We start from the raw sequence: 16,740 nt of genomic DNA, 5'->3' as shown, positions 1-16,740 counted from the left end.
ATTGTTTTGCATCGACTCTGACACATTTTTCAGATGGAGAAACTGAAGTACAGTGGTGTTAAGGCATCCCAATAATTCACTTACAGAGCTAAGTGAAAAGAACCTGTGAGATCTGTCTATCAAATTTGGCTGTAGTTATTAGAAATCATTCCCACTTGCCACAGTACACTTGTCCATACAACAGTCTCATTAAAATATTATAGGGCAAAAATAGACATTGGAAGTTATATTATGCAGCAGCCAGGCTTTTTAAATGATATAGTGGCTGCTCAGTGTTGACTGTGTTCTCTCTCTCAACTGGTTAACTGATCTAGATAGAACAGTGGTAGAAATTACTTTTAAGATGCCTTCATATGCTACAATAATTACAATATATTCCTCTTCCACTTGAAACTAGAAATTAGGAAATAAGACTCTCAAAAACAAGCTATGATCAAAGATGATGGCAGAGGCAGACTTCTCTTAAGAATACTCTGTGCTTTGGTGTACCCCCTGGTGAGTTATAACATGTTTATAATTGGGTTTTTGAACTCTTCGGCAGATCTTCCCACTCACCAACAGCTTATAGATGATGTGAATGTTAACTTTATTTCTGGAACTTTTGTTTGAATAAAAATGCTGAGTATGTGGAGGAGCAGGAGAGATTCAGTGGTGTTCTCTTTGATCAAAGTCTTGGAAACTCGTATCTTGATCCCAGCAGAGGAAAGGCATTAAGAGTGCATTACTTTTTTGGTTTTGGTATAGGCCAGGAATATTCTTAGGATGGCTCACCAGTGTCAGAACACTGTTTTTGAAGTTGGAAAAATACAGAATTTTTTCTCCCCTGATGTTGCAACTGTAATCCCAGCCACATGGAAGTTTCTCCTTTAATGAAAAAGTGGGTTTGGAGTTGGAAGGACAATTTGGTGTTCCAGGTGTGACAGGCAGGCTTAAAATATTGTCTAGATTTCTTGGGTTGGTTTTGTTTTGGGAAGGTTGATCTGGTCTAACTCTCCGAATTTAGGACATGTAACTTTTCTGCAATGCAATTTGAAATATAGGTAATAAATTATTTAAATTTGAAGTTAGAGAATCTAAATGTCTGGTTGCCCTATTAACATGCCTGCAAGAGCAGAGCTAGGGAACCCAAAGTTACTGGATATTTGTGAGTTCGTGTTAGAGATTACGAGCTTTGAAATTAATTTAAAAACATTTTAAATGTAAGAATTCCGGTATTTGATTTAATGGTTTTTTTCAGCTCTTTTGAAGGTCTGTTAATCAGTGTGATTTGCAATGTTTTAATAGCTAACTGATTTTGAAAAACAAAAATTCTTAGTGCAATATGTGGCTATATATGACAGGTATGTGCAATGCAGATTAGTGCTTTTATTAGGAAGATGATAGATTGTGTGCTTTAATGCAGTATTCCTTATATTGGTCAATTTTTGTCCTTTCAATTTTGTTCTTTTTGTACAGAAACGTGCGTTTAGATAGTACTTTTCTTTATCTGTTCCTCTAGGCCTTTGATGGCTCGCATTTGTAATCCGTTCATTGTGTTGATTTAATGGTGGAAATGTAATATGTTGTAAAATGAGGTGCATCCATTTAATCTAATCTTTAAATCTTTGTCATATTTTACTGGAAAATAAATAACAGCTGAGCAAATTTTGTGTCTAATTTTATAAATGTGTTGATAATCAGTAGCTTTATAGTATATAAATATTTGGCAAAATAATAGGCACAATATACCTTTTGTAAAAGCAAGTTTTAAAAAATTAGGAAATTAAGAACCACTTATCTCAACAGCAAGTTTGTCTTATTATGTAAGTGGGGACTGAGGCATATTAGCAGAGCGGTATGGGAGTGGGGTGGAAATGTGAGCAGTGGCTGTGTTTGACAGACCTGCTTTTGGAAAAAATAGCAAATTTCAGTCTCCAGTATTGATCTGCACTTCCGAAAGCACCAAGTTCAGTTGGCTCTGATCCTTGACTACTATGAGAGATCCCATCCATTTCAATTGGACTGCTCATGGTAGTAAACTTAAGGTTGTGCATATTTGCAAGATTGGGGCCTTAGATTTTAAAGCTAAACTAAATGAACAAATAATGAATATAAAATATAAGTGAGAGGCTATATCTCTTTACTGTTTATCTCCTAAATCCTGCAAAAAGCAGCGTTCAATGATCACTTCCAATTTTCTCACTAGCTCAGCTCTTCAATGTCTTTGCCATTATCTGGTTTGTTATTCAGTATCATTGTTGGGACACTGAGTAAAATGCATATTCACTATCAGAATGACTGCTGACTTCATTCCCTAGTAAAAGTGGTATCTTCAACAAAGATTAAAAGGTACAACTTTTTCTCCCCTAGTAAAGCTACAGAAGAATAACGGCTAAGTAACTGAAAGTAATTCACTTTTTTTCATGACCAAGGTACTTCCTTTTTGCAAATATTGCCTGAGGTCCATTCTATGATATTTATACTCATGTTTGGTAAAGTTTCAGGGACCCATGAAGATGATGTTCTATGGATAGCCATGGCAGGTACTCATCAAATCTGGGCGCTCATGTTGGAATGCGGAAAACTCCCAAAAGGAAGGTACGCCACTATAATGATAGATATTAGAAACAGCTATTTAGCTATTGATGAACAAGAGCCTTAAAACTTCAAGGAGACTTATCCTCTTGGAAAACACTTATAAATATATATAATTAAATGTTGTTTTATTTTGCGTTATGCTAAATCATTTAAGTATTAATTATAAACCAAGGTGAAATACAAGTTAAAATAAAAGCAGTTCAAATACCGTTATTTTGGTAACTTTTATATTTACCAAACAGAAACTATATAAGAATTCTATCTGAACTATTTCAGATTTGTCTTTGAACCTGGGCACTTGTTTTTTCTTTAGTGATTTAAAGAAAGGAACCTGCCTTCGATTTGCTGGGAGTGGGAATGAAGAGAACCGAAACAATGCATACCCCCATAAGGCAGCCTTTGCCCAGCCTTCAGGTCTTTCTCTGGCTTCTGAAGAACCCTGGAACTGTATTTTTGTAGCAGACAGTGAGAGCAGCACCGTGCGAACAATCTCACTGAAAGATGGAGCAGTGAAACATCTTGTAGGAGGAGAGAGAGATCCACTGGTAATAGACTAACACACAACTTCAATCTTCCCTGCACCACCCTACCAATATTCCTCAAGCCTGATCTGGAGGAACCACTTTTAGGGCCAAGAGGGTAGTTCTGTCTCCAGGCTCTTTCATTTCTTAATTTCACTGTTTAGTGTGCCAGCACAAGTTTTGTAATGCAGATTGTTGGTCAACAAGAACTGGACGGACCAACTCATTCACAAAATCCACTGAATAATCATGCGTGGCAGTGACTTTTGATTGCTATTGAAATGGCCTGGATTCACATTGGTGGCCATTTCAAAGGCTCCACATCTATACCCAATCCCCTAAGTGCTCCATTTCCCATGAGTGCATTTTTTTAAAAATAGCCAGTTAATTTCTATTTAATTACAGTGATTTGCACTGTCTACTGCCTTATGTCAACATTGCATAACTAACTAATTGTACAATTTTAATTAATGCACTCTTTTAGAATTTGTTTGCCTTTGGTGATGTTGATGAAGCAGGAATAAATGCAAAGCTGCAGCACCCCCTTGGAGTAACTTGGGACAAGAAAAGGAAACTGCTTTATGTAGCAGATTCCTATAATCATAAGGTAAGTCGGTGTAATATGTAATGCAAAACCGTATTTATGTAACTCATTTCACCACCACCATCAGAGTCAGATAGCATCAGAAAAGCGTGTCTCTATGGTTCAGTAACATAAAATTGTATTTTGTATACCTAAGGAAGTAAATTACATACTTTTTTTTTTTCCTTGTTTTTGATCTTGGACTTTTATCTGGTCACCTGGTTTACTGTGTGTCTAGACATGTGTACTGACGGGCAGATATACCGGGCGGGGAAGGTAAAATAAAGCTCCAAACAACAGTTCAGTCCAAGGCCCTTTCCTCAGGGCTGGTTTTATTAACACAAAAAGGTACAAAACAAGAGCAGAGCAATTCAGAATGCTTGGTCACAGCCACCAGAGGTCTTTTTAGCTTTGAGCAATTTGGAAAGGGGATATGCAGTCATCCATATAGCCTCCCATATCTTTGAGAGATGGAAGGGGTTGGTGGTTACTCTCATTGGCTCATTCATGGGCTAGTCATGAGGTGAGATAAAGATTTTGATGTGTAGATGTTTTATATCCCTATTTCTGTGAGTGTTGTAATTCTGCATTGATTAGATTATTTACTCATCTAAAACAAATTATTTACCCTGGCCAGATCTACACAACTCTGTGTTGGTTAGGGTTGTGATTCTCCACCCTCCCCGAAACTTTTCTGTACTGGCAAAATCCTGATGTAGACACAGTTTTACTGGCATAAAAGCGCTTTTGTTTGTATAGCTTATTTTGCTCAGGGAATCATTATAAACTGTATTGTCGAGAGCACTTTTTTATGGTATAACCTGTGTCTATACGATGGTTTGCCAGCATAGCTATACCAACAAACCTCTTCTACTATAGACTAACCCTAAATCTCTTTCAAGAAGGGTTAGACTCTATGAATAGAGGGTGAAATCCTGGTCTTAGTGAAGTCAGTGGATGTTTTGCTATTGACTTCACTAGGGCAAGGATTTCATCCAGTGTATAAACTGCCTTAATGTTTAGATTTCAAGTGATTGAATGCTTGTTAGAAGATTTTTGAAGCTATAGTATTTGATATATAAAACAAAGGAATTGTCTTTGGTAGAAGGCTTAGATTTTTTTAACTGCTGCATTGGATTATATTTTGGAAAAAAATTTCATTAAATTATCCAATTCTCATTAAAAATTCTTATTACATTAGAAATTTATTTTTTTACGTACAAGAGCAGAAAACTTTTATCAAAAAATCTTCCTCTGTGGTTATAATTTTTAATAATTACATTGTTTTGCATAAAAGACAAGTTGAGAGGTAATATCTTTTATTGGACCAACGTCTGTTGGTGAGAGAGACCAGCTTTCAAGTTTACACACCAACAGACGTTGGTCCAATGAGAGATGTTACCTCACCCACCTTGTCTCTCTAATATCCTGGTACCAAGACGGCTACAACAACACTGCATACAATTGTTTAGCATGAACAGTTGTACCCTTAAATAAAAAAAATGACAATTTAAGAGTAGCAAAATGTTACTCAAGTTAGCAAAAAATGCTGAATCCAGTAATTATTTTCTTGATGTGCCTTTAATCCTGAGTTTGCTTAAAGCATGTTAAGGATATTTATTCTTAGTATGTCATAATAAAATAATCCTAGATAGTAATAAATTATTCCCGAAATTATATGGGTTTTTTGTTTGTTTTTTTTCACTTAAGCTGAAGAGTTAAGTACCTAATGTTACTCAATAATTCTCTCATTTGCAGTGGTAGATATTTAAGTAAAAGACTCTTTTCTTAAAAAAATAGAAAAGTAAATATTTGGTGTGTATTTTTCTTTAGTACTTTAAAACAAAATTTAATTTATTTGTTCTTTTAAAAACTGTGCAAGAGCCAGGAGCAAAGCAATTTGGCAGGCTTCGTTTTTATATGTTATCGGAAACATGCCATTCAGCAACATACAGATGTAGATACCACATTGATAGATGTCTTAGAAATACCTAAATGATAGAGAGCACTGAATGAAGACCAAAAGAAGGGAAGTCATCCAGCAGGGAAGCATGAGAGGTTAACAGAAGAAAGAAGCAGTTGGGACATGTATTAAAAACAATATAAATACCCACCAGATTTTGAATGATGAGGCAGTAATTCCATCCTTGGGTTCTGGTGATTACATAACCCACTCAAACATCTGTCTTGTAGTTTACATTGCCGACCCATGAACTAGAACTGTAGCCCTGTACTCTACTTCATAGCTGACTGTTTTCTTGTTTTCTACATTTAGGACATGTATTTAGTTCACTCAAGACTAATTTCTTTGAATTCTGGCATAAATCTTTCAGTAATAAATAGCTAAAATCATGCTTTAGGAAAGGAAACAACTAGTTCCCCAGGCTCCTATTGAAAAGCTGAAAGTTTGAAGGGACTTGACAACCCTGTGATTAAATAAGCTCAGTCAATCTTTCTCCCTTCCCCTATTTTACATAGAATTAGATAAAATGCCTTTTAACCATGAGTTCTGGTACCCAGCTCATAAATTTTCAAGAAAGTGACTTTTTCATTTCCAATTGTGATAATGAAACTACAGATGATTGTTTGAAGTGATACGTTTGTATAATTTTTATTATCCTACATCTTAATTATCTGCGAGACTGAAATGGTATTTACTGCTTATTTTGCTGTTAAATAGATTATTCTATGATTCCATTATTCTAATGTTTTTTAAATATTTACTGAGGGTCTATTTAAAATTACGCAATATGATTAAGTCAGTGCTGTAAATTAAAAAAGAAAATAAAAATAGCAACACAAATTAAATACCGAACGTTATGAATTACAGATGTAGTATTAGCATTCATTGTTTTTTAGTCATGGCTTTCAATCTCTTCCTTCTGCTTTCTTTTATTTTTCATGTTGCTAAGAACTAGGGCTGTCAAGCAATTAAACAAATTAATCGTGATTAATCTAATCGCACTGTTAAAGAATAATAGAATACCATTTATTTAAATATTTTTGGATGTTTTCTACATTTTCAAATATATTTATTTCAATTACAACACAGAATACAAAGTGTACAGTGCTCACTTTATATTTATATTTGATTACAAATATTTGCACTGTAAAAAACAAAAGAAATAGTATTTTACAGGTCACCTAATACAAGTACTGTAGTGCAGTCTCTTTATCATGAAAGTTGAACTTACAAATGTAGAATTATATTAAAAAAAAAACTACACTCAAAAATAAAATAATGTAAAACTTTAGAGCCTACAAGTCCAGTCAGTCCTACTTCTTGTTCAGCCAATCATTCTGACAACCAAGTTTGTTTACATTTGCAGGAGATAATGCTGCCTGCTTCTTGTTTACAATGTCACCTGGAAGTGACAACAGGTGTTCGCATGGCACTGTTGTAGCTGGCGTCCAAGATATTTACATGCCAGATGTGCTAAAGATTCATATGTCCCTTCATGCTTCAACCACCCTTCCAGAGGACATGCGCCCATGCTGATGACTGGTTCTGCTCAATAACAATCTGATGCACGTTCATTTTCATCATCTGAGTCAGATGCCACCAGTGGAAGTTGATTTTATTTTTTGGTGGTTCAGTTCTGTAGTTTTCGCATCAGAGTGTTACTCTTTTAAGACTTCTGAAAGCATGCTCCACACCTCATCCCTCTCAGATTTTGGAAGGCACTTCAGATTCTTAAACTTTGGGTCAAGTGCTGTAGCTATCTTTAGAAATTTTACATTGGTACCCTCTTTGCGTTTTGTCAAATCTGCAGTGAAAGTGTTCTTAAAATGAACAACTTGTGCTGGGTCGTCATCTGAGACTGCTATAACATGAAATATATGGCAGAATGTGAGTAAAACAGAGCAGAAGACATACAATTCTCCCCCAAGGAGTTCAGTCACAAATGTAATTAACACTTTTCTTTTTTTAAATGAGCATCATCAGCATGGAACCATGTCCTCTGGAATGGTGGCCAAAGCATGAAGGGCCATTCGAATGTTTAGCATATCTGGCACGTAAATACCTTGCAGTGCAGACTACAAAAGTGCCATGCAAACACCTGTTTTCACTTTCAGGTGACATTGTAAATAAGAAGCGGGCAGCATTATGTCCTGTAAATGTAAACAAACTTGTCTAAGGTTAGGTCTACACTACCCGCCTGAATCGGCGGGTAGAATTCGACCTCTCGGGGATCGATTTATCGCGTCCCGTTGGGACGTGACAATCGATCCCCGAATCGGCGCTCTTACTCCACCAGCGGAGGTGGGAGTAAGCACCGCCGACAGAAAGCCGCAGAAGTCGATTTTGCCGCCGTCCTCACAGCGGGGTAAGTCGGCTGCGATACGTCGAATTCAGCTACGCTATTCACGTAGCTGAATTTGCGTATCTTAAATCGACTCCCCCCTGTAGTGTAGATGTACCCTTAGTGATTGGCTGAACAAGAAGTAGGAATGAGTGGACTTGTAGGCTCTAAAGTTTTACACTGTTTTGTTTTTTGAATTCAGTTATGTAACAAAAAAAATCTGCATTTGTAAGTTGCATTTTCACAATAAAGAGATTGCACTTCAGTACTAGTATGAGGTGAATTGAAAAATACTATTTATCATTTTTACAGTGCAAATATTTGTAATAAAAATAATATAAAGTGAGCACTGTACACTTTGTATACTGTTGTAATTTCAATCAATATATTTGAAAATGTAGAAAAACATCCAAATGTATTTAATAAATTTCAATTGGTATTCTATTGTTTAACAGGTTGATTAAAAGTGCGATTAATTGATTAATTTTTAATCTCGATTAATTTTTTTGATTTAATGGCGTGAGATAACGGCAATTAATCTTGGCCTACTAAGAACCCATTCATACTAGACTGGGAACAGAGTTGAACTATATTTAAATTTAGTTTAAGATGCATTTCAGTTAAACCAATTATTAAAACAGTTTGGGTGGCTGAATTATGTTACAGTTAAGGTTTTCTGGTTTTTTGTTGGGTTATTTTTGTTTTTTAAACTGTATTTGACCTACAAATTCTTTAATTCACTTCACAGGGGGTCCTTCTTTTTTTCTTAATCTAATTTATTTTAAATTAAAACAAAATATATGAAAATAAAACAGATGGTGTGTTTGTATAGTTCCTACCACAGCTCCTGATTAGGGCCTTTGACTGCTCCCATAATATAAAAAAAAAAAAAAAAAAAAAAGGTTTTAAATCACATCCTACATTTGTCACACAAACATTCAAATGCTTTGCCATTCAAACCGAAGCATGTCACTTGTTCTTCATTTCTTGCTGCAGAAAAACTAATACAATGGGAAGGAAGAGTCAGTTTTTTTATTATTCAGTTTTTTTCAGATTGTTACTATTGTTTAATATTTATATTACATTAGCACGCAGAGGCCCTATTGTGCTATGTGCTATATAAGTGTGTGTGTGTGTGTATAGATAGATTAGATTTTTCAGGGCTAGGACCGTATCTATATCTATCTAACAGTCCAAGTCCCCAATCCTGTAAAGTCTTAGCATGTTTTTAACCTCTCAGTAATCCTATTGAATTTAAAACTTGCATGATGTAAAGCTTAAGCATGTGTAGAAACTTTGCAGGATTGGGGCCTAAGAAGCAAGTGGCATTTGAAAAAGGCACAGGGTGAGGGAATAAAACCAAAGATATCAAATTTTCATATACATTTGCAACTTTTAATAATAAATACAACATGTATGAACAATCCCCATCTGCATGTAAACTAATTATTAAAACAGTTTTTAGTATTGCGTATGCTCAAGGCTCACAAGGTATGTTTAGAATCAGTGACTTTTTACAGTGGAGGTATGTGTAGGTTCATGATAATTGATTAGAGATCCATTTAATAATTATTAGTATTAATAAACTTCCTAGAATTCCTGTGCTTGCACAGATATTTACAAATTGATACTGTAGTTAAATTAGCAAGATATGAGTTGGGTTACTTTTAATGTTGGTTAGGTTGCATGTTCTAGAAAAAGTGTGATTAACTTATTTACTATTTATATGTCTACATATATATTTCTAGCTTTATTTTCAGGAAAAGGGAAATTGGCCAATAATTTCAAAACTGACTAATGAATTTGGGTGCCTCAGTTTTTAGGTATCCAACCTGAGACACCTAAAAGTATCTTAGTTTTTAAAGTGCTAAGCTTCCACCCTCAGAAAGTCTATCTTTTTTATGGGGTGTCAAGTTGGGCACTCAATAATTAAGGTACCCAAAATTGCTGGTGTCTCCTGAAAACACTAGCCAGAAGATTTTGTTATAATTCTGATAACTTTTCAAAGTTTTCATTTTGTTTTCCCTAGATTAAGTTTGTAGATCCCAAAATGAAGAATTGTGCTACACTGGCAGGTACAGGAGAAGCAAGTAATGTTGTTGGTTCCAGCCTTACGCAGACGACTTTCAATGAACCAGGAGGATTATGTGTTGAAGAGAATGGCCGTCTGCTTTATATTGCTGACACAAATAATCATCAAATTAAAGTGCTGGACTTAGAAACAAAAATTATTTCTATGGCAAGTAAAACTTACTAAAGCTTTTTGACACAAGATTTTGTAAATTACTACTATAGGTTTTTCTTACTATATCGGCTCACAGTGATTTTGGGTGGTATAAAATAGCATAGTTGATGAATTTATTCAGTGCAGTAAATGTATACCCGTAATATTTGTGATAATCTGACAAACAGAAAAGCTGTCTACTTTAAGGATATCCTGTTAGGCTTAAAATAAATATTCCATCTCTGCTAGGAGTTTGGGAAGGACACTTGTGCATAGAGAAAGAAATTGATAAACTTGCATGAAAGAGTTAGAATACAGAAACTTCAGCCCTCAAGAAATAGTCTCTGTTGGCCCAATCCTGCAAGATGATGATCATCTAATCAACAACCACATTAATACAGAATTAATATGAGTTAAGATTGTTCAGCAGCTTGCCAGATCAAGTCCCAAAAGAAAGGGCTGGTGAGACCCTCTTGGTGGTATTGTTACATGTACAGTTGCCAGTGTCTGTAGTTCTGCAGTTATCTTTCTGACTTCTAATGAAGGCATATGGAACAGTAGGAATGCAAAACACAGCACGACAAAGTTCACTTGCAACAAAGACCTTGAGAATGGTAGCATGCTGTTTTTATTTCATGTGTCCATCAGTGGGGAAGCAAAATAGCTCACCACTCTCTCTTATAAACACATGTATTGCTCGTAAATATGTGTTTGTCTTATTAAATTGGATTTTTTCCAAATCTAGTACTGCTACAATGTGAAAGCTATTTTTTAATGGCCTTTAATCTTGCATGAGCAAATACAGAATTTTGTGTGCTCCTGATTTCTTCACAAATAAGTGGTCAAGATAAGGCCCCTTTCAAAACTGGATTCCACCTTGTTTGCTTATTAGAAATAAGGCAAAACTGATGTGAATGAATTTCTCTGTCTGTTGATGGCATCATATATAGCTGAGTAACTATTGCCATGTAGGTACACTGACACAAAGGCTAAACTCTCTTCCTCAGAACTGTGAAGTGTATTTGGTAACATCTATATTTTTAATGTGTTTAATATTTAAACACCAACTGTTCAATGCTTCCTGTATGACAGTGGTTCTCAATCAGGGGATACGTCAGCTCATCTAGATCAGTGTTTCTCAACCTGGGGTTGCATTCCCCTGTAGGGTCATGGGATGGGTTTAGGGGGGTCACAGGTGCAGGGCCAGCATTAGGGAATGGCAAGCAGGGCAGTTGCCAAAGACCCCACACCATAGGGGCTCCCACAAAACCAAGTTACTTCCTTCAGCCCCATTGCCTGGGGCTTGGACTTCAGAGAAGGCTTATAAGTGGAAAAACTGGCTCACTTATATGAAATGCAAGTACAATATTTACATTCCAATTGATTTATTTTATAATCATATGGTAAAAATGAGAAAATAAGCAATGTTTCAGTAATAGCGTGCTGTGACACTTTTGTATTTTTATGTCTCATTTTGTAAGCAAGTAATTTTTAAGTGAGCTGAAACTTGGGGGTACGCAAGGCAAATGACCAAGAATTTTATTATCTCAGGGTAGTTATTACCAAGTTAACAGAAAGCACACTTGGGTTATTATTAAACTGATATCTGTAATGAAATTATTCAAATTTGAAATGAGAGAAGACCAAAAAATCACAAAAGAAAATAGATGGGGTGTTAATATTGCTTTAAGGTAAATTCTTTGGATTTTTAAAAAAAATAAAATTTCTCTTGGCATTTCCCCTTCCCTCTCCTATCAGCGCAGAATTTCTGTATGCTGGCTAAGGGGGTTCCAGTTCTATCCAGTAAATATATTGAAATGTATAAATCTTAATTTCAGTACAAATTCCTTGTTCACACACCAGCTGTGGATTTTGGTGCTATGAATTCATAATTGCAAGATGCTCTGTAGTCTTATACCATAAAGCAGGCTTTCAAATAGAAATACTTGTTAATATTTCTTTTGATTTCTTTGACAGTTGCCTATCCTGCGCACTGAAATATTTGATGTTGTAGATCATCCATTTATCCAAAACAATAAGATGGCAGACATCCCCAAGCTGCCTAAATCTGCACCGAACATCCAACTTCCTTCATTGACTGTAACCCCTGGCCAGACCCTTCAGTTTTTATTAAGGTTAAGCCTTCCTGCAAATACGAAGCTGACTGAAGAGGCACCCAGTTCCTGGTTTCTCACAGCAGAAGGTAAAGTGACTGCATTTTCAGAAAGACTGCATGTATTGCAGCCTGGAAAGTTCTACTAGCTCACTCCTCCAGAGTGAATAATGTATTTGATGGACAAGTAAAATATCAAGTTTTGTTTATTATCAACAATCAGAGCTCAGCCCCTTTATGTTCTTTAGATGGTTGCCCTCCCGTCGTCTTCTGGGGATGGGCTGCTCCACCCTCATCATCTGTCTTTTGGGAGGCTGATAGCTAGATCTACTAAGAATTTTTAGCAGGAAAGCTGATGTACACCACTGAAGGAAGTCACATTTTATCCTGAGTGAGAACTTATTTTTAAGTTAAGCCAAAATTTGAACCTGATTCACCATACGACATACACACACATACAGAGCAAGGCAAAAACACAGTTAAAATTGTGTTGTTATTCATGCACTGGAAACAAGGTGAACTGGATTCTGTTACTGGCCGTTCTACTGACTTCCTGTGTAATCTCTCTGTGCCTCAGTTGCTTATCTGTAAAATGGGATGGATAATACTACTTCCTTGCTTCACAACAGTGCTATGAATGTAAGCTCATTGTCTCCTAGGTGCTCAGTTATTATATTTGTATTCCATTTTATAAGCACCATAGAAGAGTGTATTAAAATGTTTTATGTACATTCATGATGTGTAGTGCAATACAGTTGTTCATGCTAAGGCCTGGCTCAGACACTAGTAGTTTCCTACATGCATGCCTTTTTCTACTAAATACAGTACATTTTCCATCTCACTGTCATTTCTAATGTATCTGAAAAATATTGCTAAAGGAAAATTATGTACCCATTAGCCTGAAAGTTTGAAAAATTAAGAAGCTCATCTCACCCGGAATTAACTTAAATATACATCTGAAAATGGGTGGATGTTTTTATTACAGGCACAATACAAAGAAAACTAAGAAGTATATCCTCCAAAACATATGTAAAGTATCCCTTGATATCATTTCTGTCTCTTTGCCAGTTGTTAGTATGTTCGACTTTTATTCATAACAAAGGCCATATGTTGTACTAATCAAAGAATGGCACAAATGCTCCTCATTGATTGGTTTTGCTGGGCACAGCTTGCAGTGGCAGTTGAAACAAAAGAATCTCCACAATTAACTGGGAAACTGGTGTGTGAGCATCTTAAGGAAGAAGCAACTAGTAGTGTCTTCTTATCTAATGTTACATCCTTCAGGTGAATACCAGCCAGCATTTTCCATCAGAAGAACTGTCATGTTACCCCCTAATTGAGAGTGCCAAGTCTATGCCTAGATATGTTTCTCTCTCTCTCTCTCTGCGTTCCTTTAATAACACATGCTTCTCCCTATATCTTCTAGAATTTTGGAAGCTAATGCACATATGCCTTCTTAGTGCTGGGTCTTTGCTCTTTTTTCATTCCCCACCCTTAACATATCCCATCTCTAGGATTCTTTTGAGTGTTGAATTTATAAATTACACAAGTACTTTAACAGTAGAAAAAAATGTGGGTTTAAAAAATTCTACTAGAAGCCTTAAACCTCTACCATCCCCCTTCATAAAAATCACCCATTGTTATAACCAAACTAGGGTTACTATGGGCCTAAATTAAACTGTCACCATAGACTATTGTACTCAGAAAACATTGCTCTGTACTTAAATGAATGCCATATTGCCATTCTCGAAAAGTGAGTTCATGATCATTGTGCACTTAACCAGGAACATTTTTTTTCTCCTAGATGTTTTAAAAAATAGCACAACTACCCACTGGTAATCTCCAGGTGTCTAGAGAATAAGCGATGCCCTCAGAAAAAGCTGTAGTCTACATATAATTAGGTGAACTCCTCACCCTTTGTGCCAGAAAAGTATATTGAAAGGCTTACCAGTCTGTTCTTCCCAAGCATCACTAAACAAAAAAAGGGAAATTTTAAAAAAGTTAAGAATGTAATTGTTTAATCTTATTTTTCCATTTCTGAGGCCAGATTTTCAAAGGTCCAGATTACATTTGTTCCTGCAGTGGATTGCATGTACAAAATCTAAAGACAATTTTTGGCCCTTTAAATTGTCTTCACTCATCTGCAACACTGAATTGGACAGTGTTTAATTTTTTGAACTAAGGGGACTGATATATTTTTAGTAGATGTTACAGAGCTGTATTCATAGTCCATATAGTTTGAGGGTTAGTAAAAATGTAGAATGTAAGCAGTCATTTCAAGCTCATAAATCCAACAGGTTTTGTTTTGAAGTTGTAGTTATTTTATGAAAAATGTCAAAAGAATACTTCATCCATCTCACTTATGGCAAGACATAAGTTGGAGCAGCAAGTTAGCCATATTCTCATTTTGCATGTCTATATTGTTATATACTTTTAAATATTTAAACACACAGGAATTTCAGGTCTCAGCCAGCCTAAACATTAACTTCCAGTAAACCATTTATAAAGCCAACACTTTTATTTGAAAATGTTTCATAAGAAAAGTTTTATGTACTTCAGGGGCATTCAGTCATCTTATCTTGAGTATTAGGTCTCTGATATATGTGCACAGCTTCCTGTTAACTTAACAGGGAAATTTGAATATCAGCTTACAAAGCATATTGCAGATTCTTTGCGCATTCCTAAGACAGTCAGGTGCACCCACATGTTTCAATCCAAGCTTTATACAATAAAAAGTATTTGTGAATTCATTTTCAATTTTCTAGCAGAATGGGAGAATCCAGGGAAGTTTCCACTACTGATATGTTGTCCTAAAGCTAAAATCATGCACAAATTGATGCCTTGTGAGATTTAACTTTGTGTATAAAAGGCAATGACAGCATGCTTTTCTTTTCCAGGTAATGAGTGGCTACTTGAGGGACAGAATCCATCTGGAGAAATTGAGGACATTTCCCATCAACCTCTCATCTCCTTGCAGTTACCCAGTAGCTGCCTGTCATCTGAAGCTGTCCTGTCTGTCAAAGTGTGCCTTTATTACTGTAGCAAAGACAGCAGTGCCTGTATGATGAAAGGGATCTCATTCAATCAGCTTTTACAGATAGCTGATACAAACCAAGGTAGCACAGCTCAAGTAGAGCTGACATATGCATTTTAACCAAACCAAAAACCCAACAGATTCACACTCTAGTTTTACTTTCTAACGTTTTTACGGGCAAAAAAAATTAGTAGATTTTTTTTCCTCGTCTTCCAGTACATATGAAGAGTTCTGAAGCATAATATGCTTTGTAAGATGAAGCAGAAATGAAGATGAAGCCTTGTGCTGAATCAAGAAAAATTGTAATGATATCTTGGTCCCTTTATTTCTTTTTGTTTTGTGTGAGCAATAACATCCTTAAACTTTGTCTGTTGACTATTATGAATTGATTGGGCCTAGGCAATTTTAAGCAGTGAGCAACAATTTTAAGAGTCCATTTTTGAAGGACCAGTATTACATTGTGATAGTACTGATATTCTTTTGCACTGTATCCTGTAGCAACATCAAAATCATTTGGGGAAGAACAACTGCAACTTTCCTTTTTTTTACGCCCTCTGTTTTTAATAGAATGTTTAAAAACTTGATTTTTGTTTCTGCAGGTCATAAAAGAATTATTTTTCTTATTTTACGATGAAAGCATTTAAAACACATTTAATATATTTTGAAAACACAGGGCTGTTTGTTTTTGTGCAAATCAAGTCTGTTTCTTAAAACTAGATATTTATGCCTTATTTGAAGAGCACAATTGTGTGGAAAAACTTTTAGGAAATGAACTGTTTGAGGTCATATAGAAATGTTACATAACGATGTCAAACCACGAATGTGCCTATATAAAATTAGCATGCAGGATTTTTTCTAATTAGTGTTTCCATTTGTATTTTAGAGAGTAGACTGTAAGTAATATTTCTGACTAACTTGCAACCATTAAATGTCAACTATTTCTGTCAAATGAATGGTTTTCCTTTCATGTTTTTGCAGCTCCTCTGTGAATAGTATAAGATTCCTAATTCTGCAAATACTTGTGCTCCTGGGTAACTTTATACACTTAGGGCCTGATCCAAAGGTCTTTGAAGTCAGTGGGAGTCTTTCCGTTGATTTCAGTGGGCTTTGAATCAGAACATTGTGTTCAGTAGGGTAACTTATATGGTAATTAACTCATGCGTGTGTTTGGAGGATCTCGGCCTTCATTAGCAATCAGTACTAGTCTTCTCTTCCAACAATGATACTATAATACAAAATTCTGTTTGCTTCAAGCAAGTTTTTTCAGGCGAGTAAATATCCTTCGTTTCTTCACTATCAATTATCATGGTAAATGGCATAATTAGATTTCTTTACATGGATTGGATGGACTCTTGTTGACTTCAGTGGTATTTGCATCGTGCCC

General features: G+C 35.6%; 1 protein-coding gene across 2 annotated transcripts in view; it reads left to right on the top strand.

Moving 5' to 3' along the window:
* The window catches only part of NHLRC2 (NHL repeat containing 2), a 59,041-nt gene extending 42,736 nt beyond the window's left edge, over positions 1-16,305 (top strand). For both annotated transcript variants that reach the window (XM_008166334.4, XM_042855280.2), the window contains 6 exons: positions 2,478-2,577; positions 2,891-3,122; positions 3,583-3,705; positions 10,015-10,224; positions 12,187-12,412; positions 15,220-16,305. In XM_008166334.4, the coding sequence (XP_008164556.2) occupies positions 2,478-2,577; positions 2,891-3,122; positions 3,583-3,705; positions 10,015-10,224; positions 12,187-12,412; positions 15,220-15,476 (1,148 nt within the window). In that variant the 3' untranslated portion in view covers positions 15,477-16,305. The remainder of the gene's footprint in view (positions 1-2,477; positions 2,578-2,890; positions 3,123-3,582; positions 3,706-10,014; positions 10,225-12,186; positions 12,413-15,219) is intronic.
* Positions 16,306-16,740: the final 435 nt, after the last annotated feature.

Source organism: Chrysemys picta, chromosome 7 (assembly GCF_011386835.1).
Source record: "Chrysemys picta bellii isolate R12L10 chromosome 7, ASM1138683v2, whole genome shotgun sequence".
Taxonomy (NCBI): domain Eukaryota; kingdom Metazoa; phylum Chordata; order Testudines; family Emydidae; genus Chrysemys; species Chrysemys picta.
The sequence above is the reverse complement of the archived record's forward strand: the minus strand, read 5'-3'. Positions and strand labels throughout refer to the sequence as shown.